At 36.1% G+C, this 22,515-nt stretch overlaps 1 protein-coding gene across 6 annotated transcripts in view; it reads right to left on the reverse strand.

Annotated features, from left to right (window-relative positions):
- Window positions 1-1,798: 1,798 nt before the first annotated feature.
- LRCH1 (leucine rich repeats and calponin homology domain containing 1) overlaps window positions 1,799-22,515 on the reverse strand; it is a 116,506-nt gene continuing 95,789 nt past the window's right edge. For 4 of the 6 annotated variants that reach the window (XR_010783160.1, XR_010783161.1, XR_010783159.1 and 1 more), the window contains 3 exons: window positions 21,553-21,630; window positions 13,760-14,017; window positions 4,312-4,414 (listed from right to left, as the gene is read on the reverse strand). Coding sequence is in view for 2 of the 6 variants with exons in the window: in XM_066545002.1 (XP_066401099.1) it covers window positions 4,301-4,414; window positions 21,553-21,630 (192 nt within the window). In the remaining 4 variants the exon portion in view is untranslated. Of the gene's footprint in view, window positions 4,415-13,759; window positions 14,018-21,552; window positions 21,631-22,515 lie in introns of all 6 variants that reach the window. The other 2 variants (XM_066545002.1, XM_066545001.1) reach the window with 1 other exon arrangement.

Consider the following 22,515-nt stretch of genomic DNA (forward strand, 5'->3'; position numbering starts at 1 on the left):
TGTGTGTGCTTTAGAGTAAGTATTGGGAATGTTCTTGAATGTTTGGAAAACTCTTGATGCCATGAAGTTACATCTGCTGTATTTTGGGTCAAAATGTAAGCCAGCAGATGAGTGACTTTCACACCATCACCGAGGGTGTGGATGTGGCACCTGCAGACAGCTTCTAGTGCAACTGTGCAAAGAGTGTGATTAACAACAGTGTGCTCATTCAGCTAATTAATTACTGGGGTTTTCTTCAACCTTTAATAGAGAAGGAAGTTGTTAGTGGCACAGCTAATCAAGCTCCTTAATTAATCTGAAGTGGTTGGTGTGTTTTTCCTTGGCCTGTGTAAATACCTTCCAAGGACAAGGTCTGGTGGAGAATGCAGACAAAAGCCTGCTGTGCACAGTTGTTTACTGTCCTGTGCCTTATCAAGCAAATGATCTGGAGTATTCCATGGATGATACTTAAGAGAAAAGACCTCTTAAAAAACCTGTGAGGAAAGCAGTCTGTACTAAAAAGGATTTTTTCTCCACTTGTCTTTGATTCTTAGAGTGTGAAAGACTTGTAGTGTGCATCTTAGATGTGACAGGACTGAAAGGAAACTGCTAAATAGATCTGAAAAAAGCAATTGCTATCTAGATGCTCTAATATCTCATGGCTGAAATAAAGTATACTTATTTTACAAAGGATGGCAGAATTTAGTCTTGACAATTGTAGATCTGAAATAGCTCTTGGTGATATAATTCTGCCAGCTACCTTGGACAAGAACAGATTGTTCCAGTAAGCTGCAAGTAATCACCTGTAAACTCAGCTTTCTCATGGCTCAGCTGGACCCGAATCATTGCTCAAACCTTGACTCACTCTTGCCAGAGGAAATGCTACCACAGATGGGTTTCTTTTTAGGCAATGCTGAATGCTCTCCTGTGCCTCTGGTTCCTGCTAGATTCTAGGTTACAGAGAGGCTGGTGCTGGTGACAACCCTAATTATGCATTGACTTGTATCAGTCTTGCATCTATTTATTCATGAAGTAAGCTCTGAAGGCTGGGAAGATACAACTGTGTGCATTGCAAGAACTCTCCAGAAGGAAATTATTGCAGATGGATCCTCTGCTTCCAAAATCCCCTATCAAATGTGAAAGAGTACAGCCCATAAAATCACCTGTTCACTAAGGTAAAGACACTCCATTTAGAGAAATTGGAATCTAGGAGAATCTGTACTTGGATGACTTCAGAAACCTGCATGGGCAAGAGAAGACTGGATGCTGTGACCTGCTCTGTGTTTCTGCAGCCAGGGGCAGAGCACAGCAGCTGAGCACAGCCCTGGCACACTGGGTTATCCCCAGGGCCAAAGGCTTACTGTGTTTGCTGCTTGGATTCAGTACTCTCCAGGAATGTTCAGGTTTTGTTTGCTGAAGCAGAAGGCTGCAGAACAATCTCTGCATTTCAGGAGGAGAAAAGGCTGCCCTGTAGCAGTAAAATGAACAACTCTCATACACCAGTGTGAGCAGGAGCAAGCTGAAGGAGGGGTCTCCCCCATCTCCCTGAGCCCAGCCCAGCCCTGGCAGCAGAGGGCAGATAATTCACTGCCACTGACAGAGTGGTAGGAGGCCTTCACAACAGCAGCTGCAGGGAGAACATTCCAGGTACCCAACATCCTACCAGCTGGATCTTATGCCCACTTTAGCTGCAAAATGCCTTTATTTGCATCACATCATCATCTTCCCCCATCCCAAACCCATCATTTCCAGTGTTATGTTCTCCAACTACAGTGTCTTTTACAAGAAATCATCAGACACAGGGATAGGCATTAAAGAGTTTCTGTAAATAATATAGTTTAATTGTAACTACAGTAAAGATTTTCTATATACATTATGTTCACTGCGGAGGGTATTACAGATTTGCCATGCATGTTTTATTGCACATATAAATATTGTACAAAGGATCATGAAGATTCTGGTTTTAGCCATATAGGTTAAGACTGCATAAAAAAAGCTGTATTACAAAATACTTAGAGCTATTTATTTACAGCCAACTTCAAGCAAATACTGAAAGACACTATCAGGAGGAAAACAAAATTTTAATTATGAAAAAACAAGATTTGTCAAAATAATAATAATTACAAAGCTTCATGTTGCCATATATACATTGTAAAAAAATACTCAGGAAACCTGCATTTTTACCCTCAAGATGCAGAAATCAATACTCCTATTTTTATACTTGATCCTTGAATGCTTCTAAAATTTGATAAACTCTGACTTGAAAACTTATTTTCTTTACATTGTTCGTGCTTTTTGACAAAACAGATATTTGTGCAGCTCTGTAAAATATTAAAATACATTTTCATTTAGTGTTAAAGTGCACAGTACATTTTATAGGAAACAATATGCTAGCTGCCAATCAAATTACAATTTAAGTCTATGTTCCCTCTATAAAATAAATGTTTTTGCTTTGGTTGAAGTAACTGGATATTCCATGCATACTGTCTGGCTCATTGTCTGCGAGTCCCCTTTCCTCCTCCTCCTCCTCACACGCTGCTGTCACTACCTCCCAGCCCTGGAGCAAGTGGTGGCGTTGAAGTGTGTGCTCTGTGTTCAGACACCGTCTGAAGCTCAGCAGCTCTGCTGCTGAACATGGGTCGGTTTAAAGGCAGTGCCTCGAGAGGGGGCAGTGACAAGTATGCATCACTCTGCCCAAAAGCCTTCATACACTCTGCCCAAAAGCTCTCTCCACATCCTCTTGCTTAAATATTTAGTCCTCACACCCCCTTACCTCTTTTTTTTGCCACTCTACATTTCAAACTCCCTGTTTGTGTTTCCCTGCCAGCTTCTCTTTTCACCACATGCTGCTGCCCCGTCCTGCTTGCCCAAGTCCCCATCACTGGCTTCTTGTGTGAATGAAAATGGGATGTTCCAGATAGCAGAAGAATCGCTGTGCTGGAACTTTTTGATCTAAAATGCGTGATGTCTTGATAATAAACTATGCTTTTAAAAACCTCTTTGAAAAATGTAAAGTGGTAAGAAGGAGAAGAACTTTTATTTCCTATTGCTGACGTGGAAGTAGAGGTCTGATGCTGCAAATGTGCACTACAGAACATTGTGCTTAATTCTGTGGATACTTTTAAAGAGAAGCACTGTATCCAGGCAGGTTGGATCTGGAAGATCAGGTTTTTGAGACTGCCTTTGGCAATTTTAGTCATTTTGTCTCCACTTGAAGGAATCACTGAAGAAAACAAGTTAATTTTTTGGCTACTGGTTAATCTTGTTAACATTATTGTGCTATTTTTTACTATTTGTTCTGTAGTGCTGTAATCTTTAAAAGAAATCAAGTTACAGTGCAAAATTACATTTCAAGACACATGATCCTAATGCACATAAATAATTTTGTTGTGGCAAAAGTTAAATGTCTTGTGCATAGCAAAATAAGCAATCAAAAATATTTTTTCACATTTATTTTTCAAGTTTACATATTTCCTTTTGTTTTTAAACATCTATATACAAATAAAATGGGTGTGCTCTCACTTTCAGCCAATTTAGTCTATCTAGTGAGGGGAGAGGTGTTACTGGAATGTAGGAAACTCAATGGAATGCAGACAATTTTTTACCAATGTTCCACAGATTCAAGAAATAAAGAATGCCATTCCAGCTAGCTGTTCTTTTAATAGAAGCACCTATTTTGTTTGCTTTTTATCTTACATATTAGAAAATACAATTTACGGAGATCTAGAGCTACTGCACACCAAGTAGAATAAAAAATAACTAAGTATTTATATTAAAATAAAGTGTTTAACCACAAAAAAAAGCAGTAATAAAATACAGTTTCCTAATTTACATTTTGCATCCAAAGGATGAATAACAACTCACTAATAAATAATATTTATATAAATATTAAATGTCTGGATATTTTTAAAAGGCAATAGCCTGAAGCAACTGCAGAAAAACCTAAGGTGGTAGCAGTCTGATTTACTCTCCCTTCTCCCTCCCCCCAGGTGATTACAGTGATTGTTAGTTTAGTAATACAAAGTATCTTGCTGCAAGACAGCTGTGTACTCCACACGATTTTAAGTGGCAGAGAGGTGTTGTTTTAGTAAGTACTGTACAAAGTGAGCTAGAAAAGCAGTGAAGTGCCAACTTCCTCTAGAAAATGTTTCTGTTCAGTTTCTGCTTTGTAGTTCGACTCATATGTACAGTCTGAAACATGGGTTTAAAATCACAAATACTCTTGGAGTACTGGAGTTGTTTTCAATGCAGTTTGTAAAAATGGGCAGCTTTTTGATTTGTTCATGGCACAGTGTAGCTGGTAACAGCAGAGAGAGTAGTTTCATGTGAATAAAGCTTGTTTCACTGTGGTTACATCTAGCAATGCTTGAACTGTTATGCTTACTTTTACCAAGCCCTTTTCTTCTAGGATGTGATGTGGTAGGCAGAGCTTCTCCTAGAAAAAAACAAAAAAGGGAGTAAAAATTAGAATATTCAATACTCACTGCAGAACCTCACTTCACATGATCACATTTGGAACACAAATTCCAGCAAGCAGGAATCATTTCCTAGTTTTAATTAAAAAGAACTTCCTGTGATTTTGACAGAAAGTCTCTGATTTTGCTCCTGCTAACTCCTAAGAGTTTTGCTCTCACTAACCTCTAAGAGTTAGTGAGAGATCTGTTCATATTCTGGGCCCCAGAAGCCAAGTTGTTCTGCAGTCATTACAGCATGTAAACAGCTAAGAGTGAGGGCCAGCAAGCACACACCAAACTTTCACCTACAAAGCAGGATAACACAGCATTTGTCCTTTTATGACACATGTGTGAGATGGGGGATGGAAGGCTGACTTTAAAAAAAAAAGAGCAAACCAAAAACCCCCATTCTCCCACTGAGCTCTAGACAGGGCCCAGGATATGCACCTTGAAAACTACACACTAGCACATACAGGGAAGTGTGTGCAATGCTGGGTATTCAATGGGCTAAGTGTTTCATCCAAGTATTGGCACCTTATTTGAAACACCTGGGAATCAACTTTATTCACCCTAAGGACACAGCACTCATGGCCAGGATGGAGCTCACTAGCTGTCCACAGAGGCTGCTAGAGCAGGAGACAGGCAAGCAGGACACCCACCCATGAATAATTAGAGAAATTGTTAGAAGGGCAGCCTTGTGTCATGACTGGCCCTCTCTTTAGAAAGTTTTTCTCAATGTTGCTGGGTATTCTTGTTAAGAAATCAATGAAATTATGAAATTGGGGAGCAGGTCTGTAATAAATAAATGGAAAAGCCAGACTACATCACAGAAACCATAATTACAACTGTGAGACTCACTGCCACAACATAGAAGCCAAAAGTGTAAGTGGGATGACAAAAATATACAAGAGTAAATCCAGAGCTATTAAACACAAACACATGGAAACAGTGCCTGGCTCATGAAGTACTTCAGCTCTATATCATTGCTTTAAGCATGAAAATGGCACCATCTGTGTGGTCTAACCTGTTCTGTCTAACCTTCCCAAAACATCCATACATAACCATCAGCAGACTTGGAATACTGATTTTTTTGCAGAGAGGGTGGTTTTGATATTCTTACTACTGAATATCTTAGTTATTCAATAAAATTTCAGCTTTTAAAACTACTGATGCATTTGAGATTCTGTTTTAATTAACTACCTGTCTTCTACTGAATATTCCTCTTGAGTAATGTTAACTGAGGGTCCTTTATTTTATCTTTATACAATTTATGGTCCTTTTCCACACTTCCTCATACTGGTTACTTCCTCAATTTAAACCTCTCTGATCTCTTCAACCTCTGTTCTGATGACACATTTTTTCAGTTCTAGTCCCTTCCTTGACTCCTGTGGACCTTACAACTAAATACAATGGAACTGGTACACACAAGAACAATTCATACAGTCTTTACTATGTTATGCACCTATGTTTAATTGTTTTTATCTCCTTCCACTCTAGTCCAGTCCTTGCTCAGGAGACCTCCTCCAGTGGGCCACAGCTCCAGAAAAGTATCAGTACTTAACAGCTGTTCCACTACTTCTGATGTTTACGACTTTCTTTTGTTAATGTATATTTCTCTTATGCATAAAACATACCTATTAACTACCTGAAGAGCCAAACTTCATTTACAATCACAGCATCTGATACTGGTAACTGTAATTTATCTGTATTTTGTTCACATTTTATATTTACTACTGAAGCTGTTTTAGTATTTATTATTTTATGTTTGAAAGATTTCTTTAAGACCCAAGAAACAACTTCAAACAGATAATTTTCAGGGAGCTTGGCTGAGTAGGTCTGCAGGAGATGGACAACATACATTTCCCCACATGGAAGAGAGTATATATAGTAATATTCTTGCTAACACTGAGTTACTACTTCCACTGAGTTTGTGGATTCTGAGTCACATTAACCAAACTATTGTGGCAACAGCCTCCTGCTCCTGTTAGCCACCTTGCCCCTCCCTGCTGCAACTATTTGTCCAGTCAGGCCAAGGAACTACCCCCATCTTGCAGCCTGGTCATCAGCCACATTTCCATTCCAAACCTACCTACCAAAAACTGATCCTTTAAGTAAAGACAGTGAGTCAGCAGTTCATTCTTGTTTGTTCTTCTGATTGAAATATTGACCTGCAAGCTTTCAGAGATGGTTCCCCCCAACTTTTATTCCTCTAAAAAAAAGTGTCTTTTCCAGAAAATCATATAGTTTAGGATGCAAACTCCTAAACTGATACTGATTAGCTCTAGAGTAGCTACATAAGAAGGTAGATACAGTGATATCAAATAAAAGGGTGAAAAAAACCACCCAATATTCTTCTACTTCAAAGGTGTGATTTCTACTAGACATTTTGCCAATCTACTGTCCTGGGAGCTAGTTCATCTAAAAATCCACAATGCTCTGATTTCGATTTTTTTTTTTTAAGGAACCATATTAATCTTATTTGAGAATACAAATCAGACACCTGAAGGGAAATGTTATTCTTTCCACACTCTTCTACTTCTTTCCAGTGTCCTTGCACAGTAGGCTCTTGTTTCACAGATTTGGTGGCCCTTAGCATGCCAATATTTCATTATTCTTCCATGCTAGACAAAAGACATTTAATAAGAAGGCCTACTGAATCCAGTATCTGAAAACTAAGGGACTGGCATTACAAGGCTGAAGGGTATGGGCTGAACCCAAAACCCAACGCTAAGAAAACCTACCTTGCTAGATATTTATGTTTGAAAATATTCTGCATTTTGCTATTGAAGTCAGGTTTGCTTAAACTACCAGAGTTAAAGAATGTTTGCTTAGAAAAATTTAAATTCCAAACCCACCGTTTTTGCAGCACCTTGTAGCACTCACTGAGCTGTTCTGTCATGCATTCTGTTCTGTCATCCTAGCAAAAATCTTGCTAGGATTTTTGCAGTTGCTTGTAAGCACATTTGCACTTAAAGCATAAGGGAATGCATGCCCCATTTCCTATAAAAAACCCATCCAATATGTTTTTTTTCTGTTTTTAAAGGCAAGCATTATCTAATTATTTTAAAGACAGCAGAGTAATTTAGTTTGTATGAAGCAACCTCTCTCTACCTGCTGAATTTACAAGATGCATACTCCAATCAGGACAGCTGTTCTAGGAGGTCTGTAAAAAAATTAGGACCATACAACTGTGTTGTAGGAGTGAAAAGCTTCCCACCACGTAAATTTTTTACGTACCATTCTATGCCAGTGGTCAAAACATATATACTTGACAGCCTTCTCTTATGAAGCATGCTTGGCTCATATTTTATAATTCTGCAGCTAAACACATGGCTGCAATGAACTTTCCAAACTTGACAATGAGACCAATGCCATCTCCTAAAAATGACAAGCTTCTCTTAATGTTTCACAAATCAGTTCTGATACGTAAGCCCTAAACACTATTTTAAAAGCTTTGTAAATGGCTTTCATCAACTCTGTCTCCCACACTTTTCAAAACAGAGGTTTTTGAGTCACATTTTTACTTCTCAGACTAAGAAAAGGCAAATCCTGCCAAGGATGGAATCCAAAGCACAAACAACAGCTTTCCATAGCAGCAGTACCATCCCAGGTGTCTCTGTAGTTAAGTTCAGCTGCTGTCCCTGCTTCCCATGCTCTGCCTCATTCCCTCACCAGATACAACTGCTCTCTGGAAACCACCAACAGCAAAGCTGTGAAGCTGCAAGCCATGGAGACTTCAAAGCTTTCCTGAAATCCTAGCATTTTGAAGCAAATGCCTGGCCAAGCAAGAGGAGAACTTTCCCCTGACTCTGAGGAGACTCAAATTCACCCACTTGTCCCCATATGAAATAAAATTTCTGTCCCGATTACAATAGATGTTAACACATAGCATTTCTATACAGAGGTGTGAATTCTCTCTCTAAAAACACCCCTGTTGAAACCATCACTGAACAAACCCCAAAAGAACAGATGGAAGAAATAGATACTAATTCTACAGACAGCCTAAAACAATTGTGGTGGGAAGGGCTGCCACTCCTCATAGCAGCACCAATCCCTCTATTCTCTATCCACTACACAAATGAAAATCTATTATATTTTTACTGCCTTTTTTCTCTCTAAGAACACAAAGGAACTTAAATTACTTGTTGCAAGCAAACCACCTTCTTCAGACACACATTTTGAATGGATAAAGATGTCTTCAAACTCATAATGAAGCAAAAGAACAAAGTCCTCCTGAAGGAAAAAATGTTATGTGCACAAAAAGGAGGCAGCAGCAGGAGGCTGATTCACAAAGCAGCACAAAGAGACAGTACCACAGATGTACACGCAAACGTGCACGTGTGCATGTGCTTGCCACAGCAAGTTTCTAATCCTGGAACAAATATCTGATTTAGGATAGAAGTCAGGACTACACAAAGACACTAATCCCTCAAAAACATGTGACACACTTCACAGACATATCTATTTTTATTCGACAGTAGATGACTTCAAAGTCAAGACAACTGTTTGAATTAGTTTATGGCAGGGCAAGCAGCTTGGCAATTCAGACACAGTAAGCATTTATAAAAAAGACATTGCTGCCATAATGCCAGATTGGTAAGGGGTAAAATCACCACATCATGATAAGAGCAAGGCCCAACTATCTGTATTTGTTAGTAAAAATACAGAGGAAAGGAATCCCACAATTCAGCAAGAGCCTTTCTCTTTCCTCCTTGTATTTGTAGAATGTGAGATTTCAGATCTACAGGGGAAAAATATTAATTAAACAAAGAATATTGGAATGTGCAATTTCTCAAGGCACAAATTAGAAAACCTAAGTCCATGTAATGCTGATCATTTCATGTTTGAAGCCAACTATTTTGAAGTGGGAAGTCAATAAAAGAAACTTCAGGGCATTATGATTAAGCAAACTTATGTCCAATATACTCAACCTTTGCATTTTTTGTAGGACAAAACTAATTTTCTTTCTAAAGGTCAGAAAAGAAAGCTATAGCAAATATTTACTTTTTCATATATCTAAGGCAATTTAAAATTATGTCCTTTTAAATATTTTTTCCTTTTCCACTATTACTGTTGATGTTTGTATATGCCCAGATGCCCTGAACTACCATTTCAAGTACAAATGAACAGAGATATAAAAAAGCACAGTAATTCAGGCCACACTGCAGCTGCAAAATCATGTATTTGGAGTCATAAGCAGCTAGACATCTATATAGATGCATCTTCTGCACATCCAATAAATTGGAAATATTTGCAAAACTGTAATTGCTGATGATGGGCTATGGATTCTTCAATAAATTATGACATTGAGCCATAAAGTTTAAAAGTAAAATCCCTCACAGTTTTATTCTAATAAGCTTAGAAAACAGTGAGCTGAAACTTCAAGGAACAAAAATCTTAATAAAGACAAGACACACATGAAACAGTAAGAGAAAACACAGTCTTAAAAGGGAAATACCAATTATACCATAAAGTTACATATTAAATTCTGAGAAAGTGACGAGTGCTTTGTATCATCAAAGCAGAATACATCATTACCTTACAGTATTTTTCTACTGCTCTTTCTGCATAATACAGCTTGTGTTATAGAAATGAAGGAAATGGCAAAGGTTCACAAAACCAGCTGTACCATCTTTTTCTCATCTTACATGTATGACTGGGATTTTTGGGTTTTTTTTGTAACAGGAGAAAAATTTTTGTGAAAAACAATGACATGGCAATTCTTTAGTAACTTATTAATGTATACCGAGTAGAAACACTATTGAATATTTGCTCACATCTAATTCAGTCCCCATTCACATAAAGTTCAACTTTCAGAACACTTGTTAGGAACACAATGGGATCTATATACAGCTTTCAGCTATAAATATTTGTTAATTTACAAAAGGCGTTCAAAGGACTACTACACTGCATTACACTGCACTTGAAAATATTTCTTTTTTCTGTATCAAGGAAAAAGCCAAATTCTCACATCAAAATGCCATTTGTGATCCAGTGCAAACACATTTTGCCTGCAAGAATATCCACTACAAGCTATATTCATTATTTTATTACAGTATGGATGAGATGACCTCCACAGGACATGAGAGTATGATGGGCACAGTACAGACTGGAAACCCATTTATTAGGATGTCATGGTTTGAAAATCTCTGACGATCACCACAATGCAAAAAAATGAATGGGGAAAGAAACAGAGGAGCAAATATAATTAATGTTATTAATGAATATAAGGGTGAACTACAGTGCACTTTTTTTTTTAAACTCGAAGCGATCAATCTTATTATGTAACTAGCTATGAGCAGTAAGTACCAATTATATCTAACTGGGTATCTCAATACTGACATCTCCTCAAAGGTGAGGAACCATCAAAGAGTTGAACGGTTCGGTTCACAAGTACTAAAGCCACAGAACAGCAGCACAGAAGCGGGACTCTGAATTTAGCAAAAAACCTATTAGAGTAGATTAAAGATGTTTTAGTTTCCAGTTCCCCATTTAGTGTAAGAATTATTGACTTCAGAGATGGAAAGACAGATATTTTTCATATTTGCATTTTACATTTGAAATATATTTTGAGAAACTTTACTATATTCAGACTCAGAAAATGTAAGGGTAATTTCACTACTTCTTTCCCTGTAAGATTATAGATATTTGGAAGTGTAATCAATAACAACACCCAAAAAATACCAAACTGGATAAGTTTCATGTATGTTAGCACAGCTGTGCTTGTCATGAACCAAGTATGTTTGGTGTTTTTCACCATCTGTTTCAAGATGGCTTCACCATCTCTAACTGCACCAGAAACTGCACATAATGCTACACTTCAAATACCAGATATTGTCATAGCTGAGAACACACAGAAAATGGTCCCTAAGTCATGACTCTGTTTGCATGGTAAGCATATACAAAGTTAGGACTTCAGACAAGTTTGAGAGTTAAGTGTCACTGGGGGACATTCACTTGGTCAACACTAGCACAACAGTAGTTCAGTTTCCAGCCCAGTGTCTACTCTGATAAAGCATTCAAAACCACTGAAGACATGAACTTCCATTTCAGCACACTGAAAATGCAAAACACACTGATTACTCCTCTTACTGCCCTCCAAACTATTGGATACAGTGGATAATCAGACGTGTTATTAGACAGAGACAGATGTGTAGATGGCAGCAAAACCTTTCTCCACATGATTTTCTCATTTGAAAGATGTACTCATACATGCAGCTCAGAACTACATAAGGAGGGCACAACACAAACCATCGACAGGAGACCTGTTTACCACTTATGAGAGCAATAGCAAAACCCCAGCCCTATAGAAGACATCACTTCTGTCTCAAATGCCAACACTGGACTATAAACAAACATATTAGTAGATTCTGAACTGATTCAAGCCATATGTCACTCAGTTTCATCAGAAAAGCAAAATAATTAGAACAAGACAACAAAAAAATCAAAACAAAGATCTGCTCAAAGTGAAAGCTTAAATGTCAAGCTGTGATGGAATAAACAAGTGTCTGGTGTTGGAATTGCTGAAATTAGGCTCACAGTTAGAAGACAGGCCTGTGCAGGATGAGGGCACAAGTCTACAGCTACATACCAAATAAAGAGCTTAGATGCACTCACTGAACTCTCGCTTCGTCACAGATGACACTCTTTACAATAAAGTTGTTATATGTATGCACTGGAAGCTTCCAGACACCAAACCCTTTAAAAATTTTGATTTATCCATCATCAGAAACTAATTTTTCCATTGTAAAATATATATCTAATACACTTGCTACTTTTTATGTATATCTGTCTATATATATATCTATCTATATATTTAAGCCACAGAAACCAGGAATAGAACTGCACTTAAAAGTTTTTTAAATAAAATTTTACAAGTATCTGTGGAGTGGGAATATTTGGAGAGCAGCATTAAATAATAACTGTACGGCCAGAATAATCATTAACCCACAAATTCTTATCCTAGTTATACTCTGAAAGTCTATAACTTATTTTATTATATACTAGATGGGGGGAAATGAATGAATGTATTTCCAAGACACAAAACTGAGGTCCTTTGGTTAGCTAGCCTGAACTAAAAATTTAGGCAACAGCATCTAGGCCAATATCGCAATGCCAATATAGGTTTAAAATCAAGGGTTTGCATTTTTCAATAAATGTTAATTTGTCAAATTAAAATAAATAATTAATATTATTAATTATAAAAATAAACAATACAGTTAAATTTCAATCAAATTAATATTTCATGTCAATAAGGAGAAAACCCCAAAATTGTCTTATTTTTAGTTTAGAGTAGATGAACAGAACCCAGAACTGGAAGGGAAATAGAAGTCATCAGTCCAGCAGTCTAACCATAGGCAGAGTTCAAACATACCAAAATAGTTCATGCCTAGTGTATGTCTAAACTGCTCTTTAAAACTTTGTAGGATGGAAAAGCTAGAGTCTTCCCAGAGGATCCATTTTCCTACCTATTTTGTCTTTGCTCCATTGGTTAGACAAACAGACAAACAAACAAACAGTATCTGCATGTTCACAGGTGATGAAACAGAGAAGATAATGATGGGACTTGCTTGATGCCAAAGAATGGCAGGTAAAGGAATCTAATAGCTTATTCCCAAACTGTGTCACTGTACTGCATGACCTTCATCCTGAAACATTCTAAAATCTTGCTCATATCCACTGCTAATTTACAGTCACCTTTGGGGACTAATGTAGCAAGTGTTTAAAAGGACTCCAACACTGTTTTGTGTGACAGAAGAAAAAGATTATTCTACCACAGGAAAAACATAACTACTCCAGTATGGAATTTAATCAGAACAGTAGAGATGAACAATAATCTTTAAAGTTACAGTACTCTTGTTAATATATAAGACTTCAAAAAAAATCACAGTAATTTGAAATATAGCTCTCTAAGTGCTCTTAACACAGTATGTGCAGAGATAATTGGCACCCACACGGAAAATACTATCACCTGCTGGAAGTGCCACCTGAAACTGCTTCAGTATCTGCAGCATTCTTGGATTTTCACAAAAGGTAAGAGGCTCAGCTCTATTTAGCTTGTGATACACATCTAGCCTACACCCAAATATGGAATAAGAGGAGCTTCACTGCTTCAACACATTTAGTGAGTAGTCTAGGCAACATGAAAGAAAAGCTATAAATAAGGAGATACATAAGTTCTTAAACTACAGCTGGAGGGGATAGAAGACATGGGACTTGCCTTCAGGATGCTACTCCTCTCTTCTATTTCAAGAGATTAATAAAGATATTACAAGAAAGTAAGGGAAAGGGAGAAGTTTGAAAGGCAAAGGAAGGAAATTAAGTACCTGTAATTTTTCAGAGACAAAGCAGAAAGTTTGTGCGCACATGCGAACAGGTTATGCTGTTAGCAAATTCCAGTGATAAGTTATATACATCAAGACTATAAAAAGTATATGGAAAAGACAAAAGCCTAATAGATCCCAGGAGCGAAAAGTAGAAGTTGATTGTGGGGGTTTCTCCCCGAGGGCGAGCAGAGTGTCAACAGTCTTTCGAATGTGACGAATATCCGACTGCAGGATGTCATACGGAGAGCAGAGGTCAGCCTATCCCGAAGGGCAGCCATTAGAACAGAAAAAGAGTGCAAAAAATTAAAAATACAAAAATAGAAAGATATTGATAAATAAATTATCACAATATTCTAGCATAAACATGTAGGAATAGTTTCTTCCTAGTGTTGCCTTAGTCACTAGACATCCCAGCTTCCTTTTATTTCCTCTAAATACTGAATCTATCATATAACATCAGAATGTTAAGATAGAAGAGCTCAAGCCTTCTAATCCTTCCAAAATTGTGCCCAAGTTCACAAGGGTTAGGAAGTGCATGTGATCCGCTCATTCCAATAATGTCTGCACACCTTTGTCCATCTGGACCTTATTCAAATGCTTAAATGGAACCAACTGGAAAAACTAACTTAAAAATAGCAAAGAGTGGGTTAGAAAGCTGTTAAAAGCACACGCAGCAGCAATATGAAGTCTAAAGAAAAAGTACTTACAGAAATCATTAGAAGTATGCAAAATTCTCTAATATAGTAATCTAAAACGTGGTATTCAAATATCACCTCAAATGATACCCAGGAATAGGAACTCAAAAAAGCATTGTAGCACTAACTATACTTAATTTTAATAAAGTTTCTAAACTGAAGCATTGGACACTAAATTTCTTACATAGCATTTTTTAAATTATTAGCAAGTTAGATTCCCATACATTTTTGGAAAGTATCAATGATTTGATGTGGCAACTTACTCTGGACTAGCTATACAATATGAAGTGAAATATGTAATAGTACCAATATATTCACACAATATTTAACATTTAAATCAAACCAAGCAACACTAGTACTTTGAAAATGCAATCTAAGATACCATTTTACATTGTAAATAAGGCCTTAATGAGATAATGAATACTTACTGAACAAAATTACATGCAGTAAGAATTTGAAAGAACACTGCTCCTGTGGAAGCTTTTCAGTCCCACTTCCTTAATGAACTGACAGTACACCAAATAAACCAAGACATGGAAGTTCAATGTCTGTTTTCTGTTAGTGCAAAGTTTCAAGCTCTAGTTTGAAATAAACTTTAAAATATTTTAAATGCCTTTCTATCCTGAAAAGTGACTAGTGAAACTGGAAGTCAAAACTGTCATTTATACACAAATTAAATAGTGACACTTTTTTTCTGTTTTATTTTTGCTTACCATGAATGGTTCTAGCTTTACCAGGAGTCAAAAGCTGCAGAATTTTGTTACTTAGGCCAGCAGATACAGAGCAGAGAACCCACCTGCCTAGCAACAGCACTTTTTTTGCAGTCCTTTTTCAGAATTTTTTAACTCAAAACTCTAATGTGATAATAAACTTTGGTGCAATTCTGTTATTTTTTAGAGTATGAAAACTCCCAGACAGCACAAAACATGCTGATCTTGTTTAAAAACGGGATAGATTTAGTACTGTATTTGAGAACACCTACATCCACAAGCTGCTTACCACAGAAACAAGTTTTAGTGCAAACTATTCATGACTACCAACTACATAATATATTGCATTTATACCAAAGACACCAATAAACCCAGTAAATGCTGGATTAATTTTGGAACAACATCCAAGACTCAATTCCTACTTACTGCAAATACATATCAAAAGCAAATATCTAAGATAAGTCCAGTTTATATTTTAAAAATAAAATGCCAGACCTTTATAACAAGGACCTTTTAAAATTTTTGTCCAAAAAACCCCAAAACAATGCCAATAGTCCCTACTGCAGTCAAATGGAAAAGGGAGTAATTTCAGACTTTAGAGATTGAGAGATGGTAATAGGCTGACTGTTTACAGATACCGATGAAGTTGCTAACCCAAGATTAACATCCTAAGCAGCACAAGGAGAAGCCAAAGCGTACAAAAACAGCCAACACACGTAGAAGAAACTTTCTACAGAAACTGCCATGATGTGTTTTAGTTAAATTCAGTGAAACTTGGGGAAGCCTTAGGAATATCTATTTTTGTGTGTTCTGTGATGATGGATAACCTGGTGTTATATTCACACCTTATAATGTAAAATATTTCTATTTTATGTATTTTAGATTTGTAGATGAAAAATATATAGCTTTTCTAAAACGGTAGACGTATTTCCCTTATTGCACTGATCTTGTGCAATAAAAATACAAAACTAAAACATGACATCATGAAATACTGTAAAAGCACATGACCTCCATACAAAGTCTCAAAGATAATCACTCATCCACCCATCTATGACAAATACTGCCCCTCTCATTTAGGGGATTGAAATTATTGCTAGTAAGAATGAAAAAGATACATCTATTTAATAATTACATTTATGGACTGACATGTTACGTCTATGAAGCTGTATGATTAAATCATAGAGCTGTCAATCATGCACACAGCATAAACACAGTAAGACAGAAATACGACAGCAAAAGCATAACCAGCAGTTTGTGTGCACAAACCACCCTCATTCTGCATGCCCTTGCAGTAACTGAAAACAGAGAGCATTTCAGAACTGACCTCCTCGGATCTACACTCTGGTAAAAAAGGTCAAGAGTAAGCTTGCAGAAGTGCATTAAAGAAAGAAATCTGTAGTGCATATGCACTATACTCAAAACATAAATGAAAGGAAGCTCAGAACTCTGATTTCAGGACTGTAATTGAGAGTATATTGAACCACTTAACTCCATACCGTAGGCCACACAGTGTCCATTACCGAGTCCAGAGGGAAAAGGTGGAGAAATGAGTCATACCTGATAAACTTACTGCAACTTCATGGATGTCTCATGATGAAACTATGGAGAAGTAACTGATTACGTGAAGTGATTAGAAAAGAAGCATAAGTGGCAATGATAATATACCTTGCATTAAACTGAAAAACATGATTACCAGTTGAACAACTAACAGGTGGATAGAAGGTAAAACACTTTACAGTCACTGCCTGGCTGCCTCCTTTGTTTTGGTATTTTTAGAATACAAAAACCTCCTGTTTTGTTTTTCTTTATTATTGTTTTGCTTAATTTGCAATTCCTACACTAACTCAAGACACACTGATTTTTAGAATAATCCTGTCTGACATTGCCACAGAGAGAATCTCATTATCAGAGGAGAGGCTGATACATAGTCTTAGGTCCCCTTTGCAGGACTAAAGTCACTCAGAAGGGGCACACATAAACCTTTCGTAGTCTGCATCTTTGTACAATGATGTGAGATCCAAAAAGCCATTCCTTAACATCACTCTCTTTTCTGCTCAGTATGTTTACACAATGTAAATGACTGAAAATTCAAGAGATATGGCAGAAGTCTCTCATTCCTACCCAAGGTATTATTGGTCATACCAAATCATGCTGCATCACTGCTGATGTGCTGGAACACAGACACTGGAACATTTGGCTGTGAAAGATTTCATTTTATCACTACCTTTTACAAATAGAAATTACCATTCTATTAGTAATCATGATAACTTCAGTCTATCTTTATTTTTAAACTGTATGATGATCAATACAATATGTTATGTGGGGAAATATTTGTTTTCCTTTTAAAAAGATAAATCATATTTCTCTGACCTGACCCCAATAAAGAGTCAAAATATGCTCAAGTGCCTAAATTGTTAAGATATTACATTAGTGTAAGCTGAATACTATAAAAATTAATTCCTGTCTTTGTAAAAAGCTAATTTCAAAGACATTGAAAAGACTACATTTTCTTTTTCAAAAAATGCTTAGAAGATCCTACTTCTGATACCCCTTATTTGTTCATAACTCAGAACCAGAAAAGATGTAGACCAAAACTTGTAATTTTTGTCTTTCAAACATATTGCATGTACAGCTTTGTTTTGGTCTAAATCTTACTTATAGTAAAGTATCATTCAACCCACCACAAATCAATTTTTAACTTTTGAAAGGACTACTGGTTCACACTACTGAAATTGCATAACACCCTGTAATATGGATTGCCAGGAAAAACGGCTACCAAGAATAAAAGCTCAAGTTTAATTAAGTTATTAATTTGCAGGTTGAAATAGCAAAGTCTATGTCCTTACTCCTAGTGTGAATACTGATTTTGCAATGACAAGTTGAAGAAATCTGCATTAATATTTTTGCCTTTATTTACATATATTGTTACTGGTTTTATGAAAGAGCAGTTGTAAACAAAATACTTCCATAACTTTACATACAAGGTAATGTGATGATAATTCACTCTTCTGACAATTTTTAATATCTTTGGCATGAGATGTCATTAGGAAGAGTAAAACTGCAATAGAATCATTACATTTGACACTTTGGGGGCCACACTTCCACACAAAAGAGAAGCAAAAAATCCAGCTTTATTTTTCAAACCCTCAAAATGTGAGAGGGTGGGTGCAACATGGATGAACCGAGTTAGCAGTGAGGGTGGTATTATTTGTGGGCTCACTTGACATTAACAATGTTAAGTCCAGTGAATGGCACAATCCAAGTACTGTATGTCACTAAAAAATGCAGCAGGGCCTCAGCCCTGCTGAGGTAAATTAGGTAATTTGATGGGTTTTAGTTAACCACGTCAAACAAAGTATTCTTTCGCAATTTTCTAAGAAACAAGGACTGAACCTTTTTGTAATATAACTCCTGAGGGGCATGGCAGACATTTTCTGAATCTTCATACTTTCAGATACTTACCTGCCAATATCCCTTTCTCACATCAAACAAAATGTTGTTTTGTCTCAAAAAGTGATTTAACAGGTTCACTGATATGGTGCTACAGCAAAGCCTAGTAGCAAAATTGGACACAATTTGATTGTTTTGCAATTCTCACACTTTTGACAGCCTCCTGGTGCAGCCAGAGCATTGCTATTTAGTTTCTTATTAAGGGTCAGACTTCAAACCTCCCTCCTGTGTGTGATCCAGCACGTTCCTTCTGCATGCAGTCAAAAGCATCATGTGGCTGTTAACAGAAATCAATTTCAATGTGTCCCCCACTGTATTGGAACTCTCACCTGGCAGGTAATGGCTTTCAGAGTCTTCTACATACCAGTCATGATAAAGAGACAGTGATGTTCCTCAATTTTGTATTTGCAATTCTTTGGTCAAGATGCCAAATACTCAGTGTGACACATTTAGATAGCAGCTGCATTGTTCTACATCTGTATGAAACTTCCCAGGATCATTCTGGGAAAGTAGTTTTGATCCAAGAATTGAATGCTGGAAACCACAGAAGTAAGAGACCATGCACATCAGCACAGCACAGCAATTACTTAGCTATTTTCTTATTTTCATTTTACATGACTAAACAGGAAATTATTCCAAACCGGTGGAGTTCAAGAAACAGCACGTACTCTATTCCTTAAATAACTGAAAACAAACCAACACAAATTATGACCATTTAAAAGCCTTTTCAAACCCATGCAGCAGAATTTCAAGTCAATTCTTAGGAACTAGACATGGGCATAAGTACCACAGAAAAGCCCAATACCTACAGGTATATAAGGACTCAAAAGTAGAACCCATCACTTTCCCACATAGGGTGCTTGTTTTAAAAAAAAAGTCACTTCTCTTCCTGGTTTCTCCAGAGATAGTTAGGTACAGCACAGCTCATCCATCTGAAGCAGCATGAGCATGCCATCTGTAGTTCTTTAAAAACTTTGATAGCTGACTGCCATACTCACTATTACACAACTTTGCATTCCTAATCCATGTCCCTGGAACACACAGCAAAGTTCTAGCATCTACTAGCTAGCTCCACAACACGATGCATTCTCAGAAAATATAGCAAATTTTGTAAACATACATTTGCAAATTACCAATGGCTAATAAAAAAAAATATGCTCAGACTACTTAAAGACTTATTGTAAGTTTACAATTGCAAGCAGTTAATTTAATATTTAAGTGAATGAGCTTTTCCCTTCAAGAGAAGTTAATGCTTATTTAGATACATAAAGATGGTTAGTTTACAAATCAGACTGGTAAGATGTGGCTTTGAGCCCAAGCTTCCATGCAACTCTTCAATAAATAAACTTTAATAAAATTGTAAAAAATCCTACAGAATTCAGCAGTAATTTTGATGAAAGGATAAAAAAGAAGGGGTAATAAATATATTTATGAAAATGCCTATTCACAAAATACCAAGAAGATATTTCTCCAGAGAGCTTACTTAAAGAAATCCAAAATCAAAAAGAAGGAAAGATTTCTGAAAGATCTCATAGCAGCAATGAAAACAGACCTTAGCCTTTTCTTTCCCAAAAGGCTACAGCCAGGAAAATTAGACCTGTATTCTCTTCACTGATAATTTATGATACATCAGAAGAATTTTGGGGCTGCTTAACAAATGATCCATGTCTAGAAGTCCAGAACAATGAGATTTCCACCTTCTCTGAAGTGAAATTTTACCTTTAATATGGAATCATTCTAACATAATAAATTACATAACTACAAGAACTAAATAAACCATTACAGCTTAAGAGACCCAGCCATTACATTGAATTGTCAAATTAAATTTATGATGAACCATTCATTGGAACTGTAAGAAAGTCTCCCCCTCAAAATTCCTACAAATAGCAAAAATGATCTGTCACTTTTGCTGTCCTCCAAATCAAGTGCTAAAATATAGATAAAACAAAGAATTGACACTATAATTCTTTCCCAATGTGAAATCTTGCATTACCATCTGCTCCCCAAGGGGATGGTGATGGAAATCACACAAAATATCTTTACATTTCAGCATTCTTGAAACAGACGAAAAAGAACTCAGCCTTAGTTATACTGTCATATGTAGGCACCAGTGAAAATACATAATGTAATTTTCCTGTGTTCAGTTTAAAATGACCTTATATAACACTTTACCTTCTTTTGAGGGTCACGTATTTGAAATTTGACTTTTTCTTAATAGATTCTTCTAAAGCATAAGGAAGTCTTTGAAATAATTCCAATGCAACTGCAGCATTCATTACATTAGTTATGAAGATGAGAATAAATTACATGATGAGTGATACCATTCTTAAATGAAAATCAGAAATTACCAAGTACTGCAATTTCCCTGTTTCCAACGACTGAAATACTTATAACTACATGATAGACTCTTACACATACGTGCTTTCCGTACTTAACATACAATGCTTTTCTTCAAATCGCTGTAGAAATACTTCAATACAAGAGATGAGTCTGTTATTAGTCACCAATGCATAGAGTACTTAACATTGTAAAAAATGGAAATATTGCAAAAAAAGTAAAAATTAAGAAGGATGAAGTTCATATTTGAAAAGCATGAGGTAAAAATGCAGTTATGTTGTGCAATGAAAAAAAAATAGCAAGCTTTTGGCTACTTACATAATACATTATCATAATTCCTTATTTATTTTCCATAGCAAAAAAGATGTATTAGAGATAATAGTGAATTACTCTTTTGAGATAGCAGCTGCAATTTTTAAGTGCTATGAAATAAGCCATTTAAATGCACTAAAGTAGTATTAAATCACATTATTTAGCTCAGTTTTAAAATTCTGTGTCTTTATTGCTAAAAGCCTGTAGTGCATAAAATTATCATTCAGCTTCCATGTAATTAATGTGTTTTCGTTTTTGAACATCTAGAAATGACAGACAATTAAATTACCTCTGGTATCCCCAGTTTTCTACATGCATCCAAAAAGTTTTCCACATTTCTCCTGCATTTGGCCATGCTAAGTTTAGGCTGTAGAACAGAAAAAAAAATCATCTATGGCTAAAGAAGTCATGAAGAACAGACTTAACTGTAATTAACAGGCTCACACCTTTAAAATTTTTTATGTACTCACAAATTTATAGTAGCTATATATTATATTAATGTCCCTGAAGAATCAATGTCTCATTACTTTAGAATCTCAAACATTTCTACAATTTGTCTCACTCAGAACTATTCACCAAATACTTACAGAAGTATCATGTTACCAAAAAGAAAAACCAAAACCCAAACTCCTCACTATTTTAGTTTCTAATTTTATCAGATGTGAAACAATTGTAATTTCTGAATATTCACTTAAACCAAGAATTCACTGTAGAAGCAAGGAATTCAAAGAACTGATTTTCCAGGCTAAAGTAATTTGAAGGCTATTTCAATGAAGAGAACATCAATATAAAGTTGAAACAAAATGAAAAAAAAATTAAAATATGTGCTTTTTGTTACAGAAAATACCACAAGACACATATTTTTTTAAATCAGCATGAGAAGTTTTTACCCCAGATACTCAAGTTTGCAAATTTTGGCAATGTCATATTTTTACCAAAGATAGAAATTATTTCAAGTCAAGGAACAGCAAAAGAAATTGCACCAGAATATCTGAAAAAGTATATTTTTCTTAAATCTGTCTTCTTGAAAGTTCTTACAGACTGCCTCCAAAATACACATGGTATTCTCAGAATTGAGTATCAGGGTGCACATGGCAAATTTTTACCAAATTGTATGTTAAAAAGAAAAAAGGCAAATAGTTGAAAACACACAAAACCTCTTCAGAACCAGACTGTTATCAGAAACCTGGAACAATGATCTTTTCAATAAACAGATATAAACAGAGAAAACACAATAGTGTTTTCTTAAGTT

This window comes from Molothrus aeneus, chromosome 2 (assembly GCF_037042795.1).
Source record: "Molothrus aeneus isolate 106 chromosome 2, BPBGC_Maene_1.0, whole genome shotgun sequence".
Classification (NCBI taxonomy): Eukaryota; Metazoa; Chordata; class Aves; order Passeriformes; family Icteridae; genus Molothrus; species Molothrus aeneus.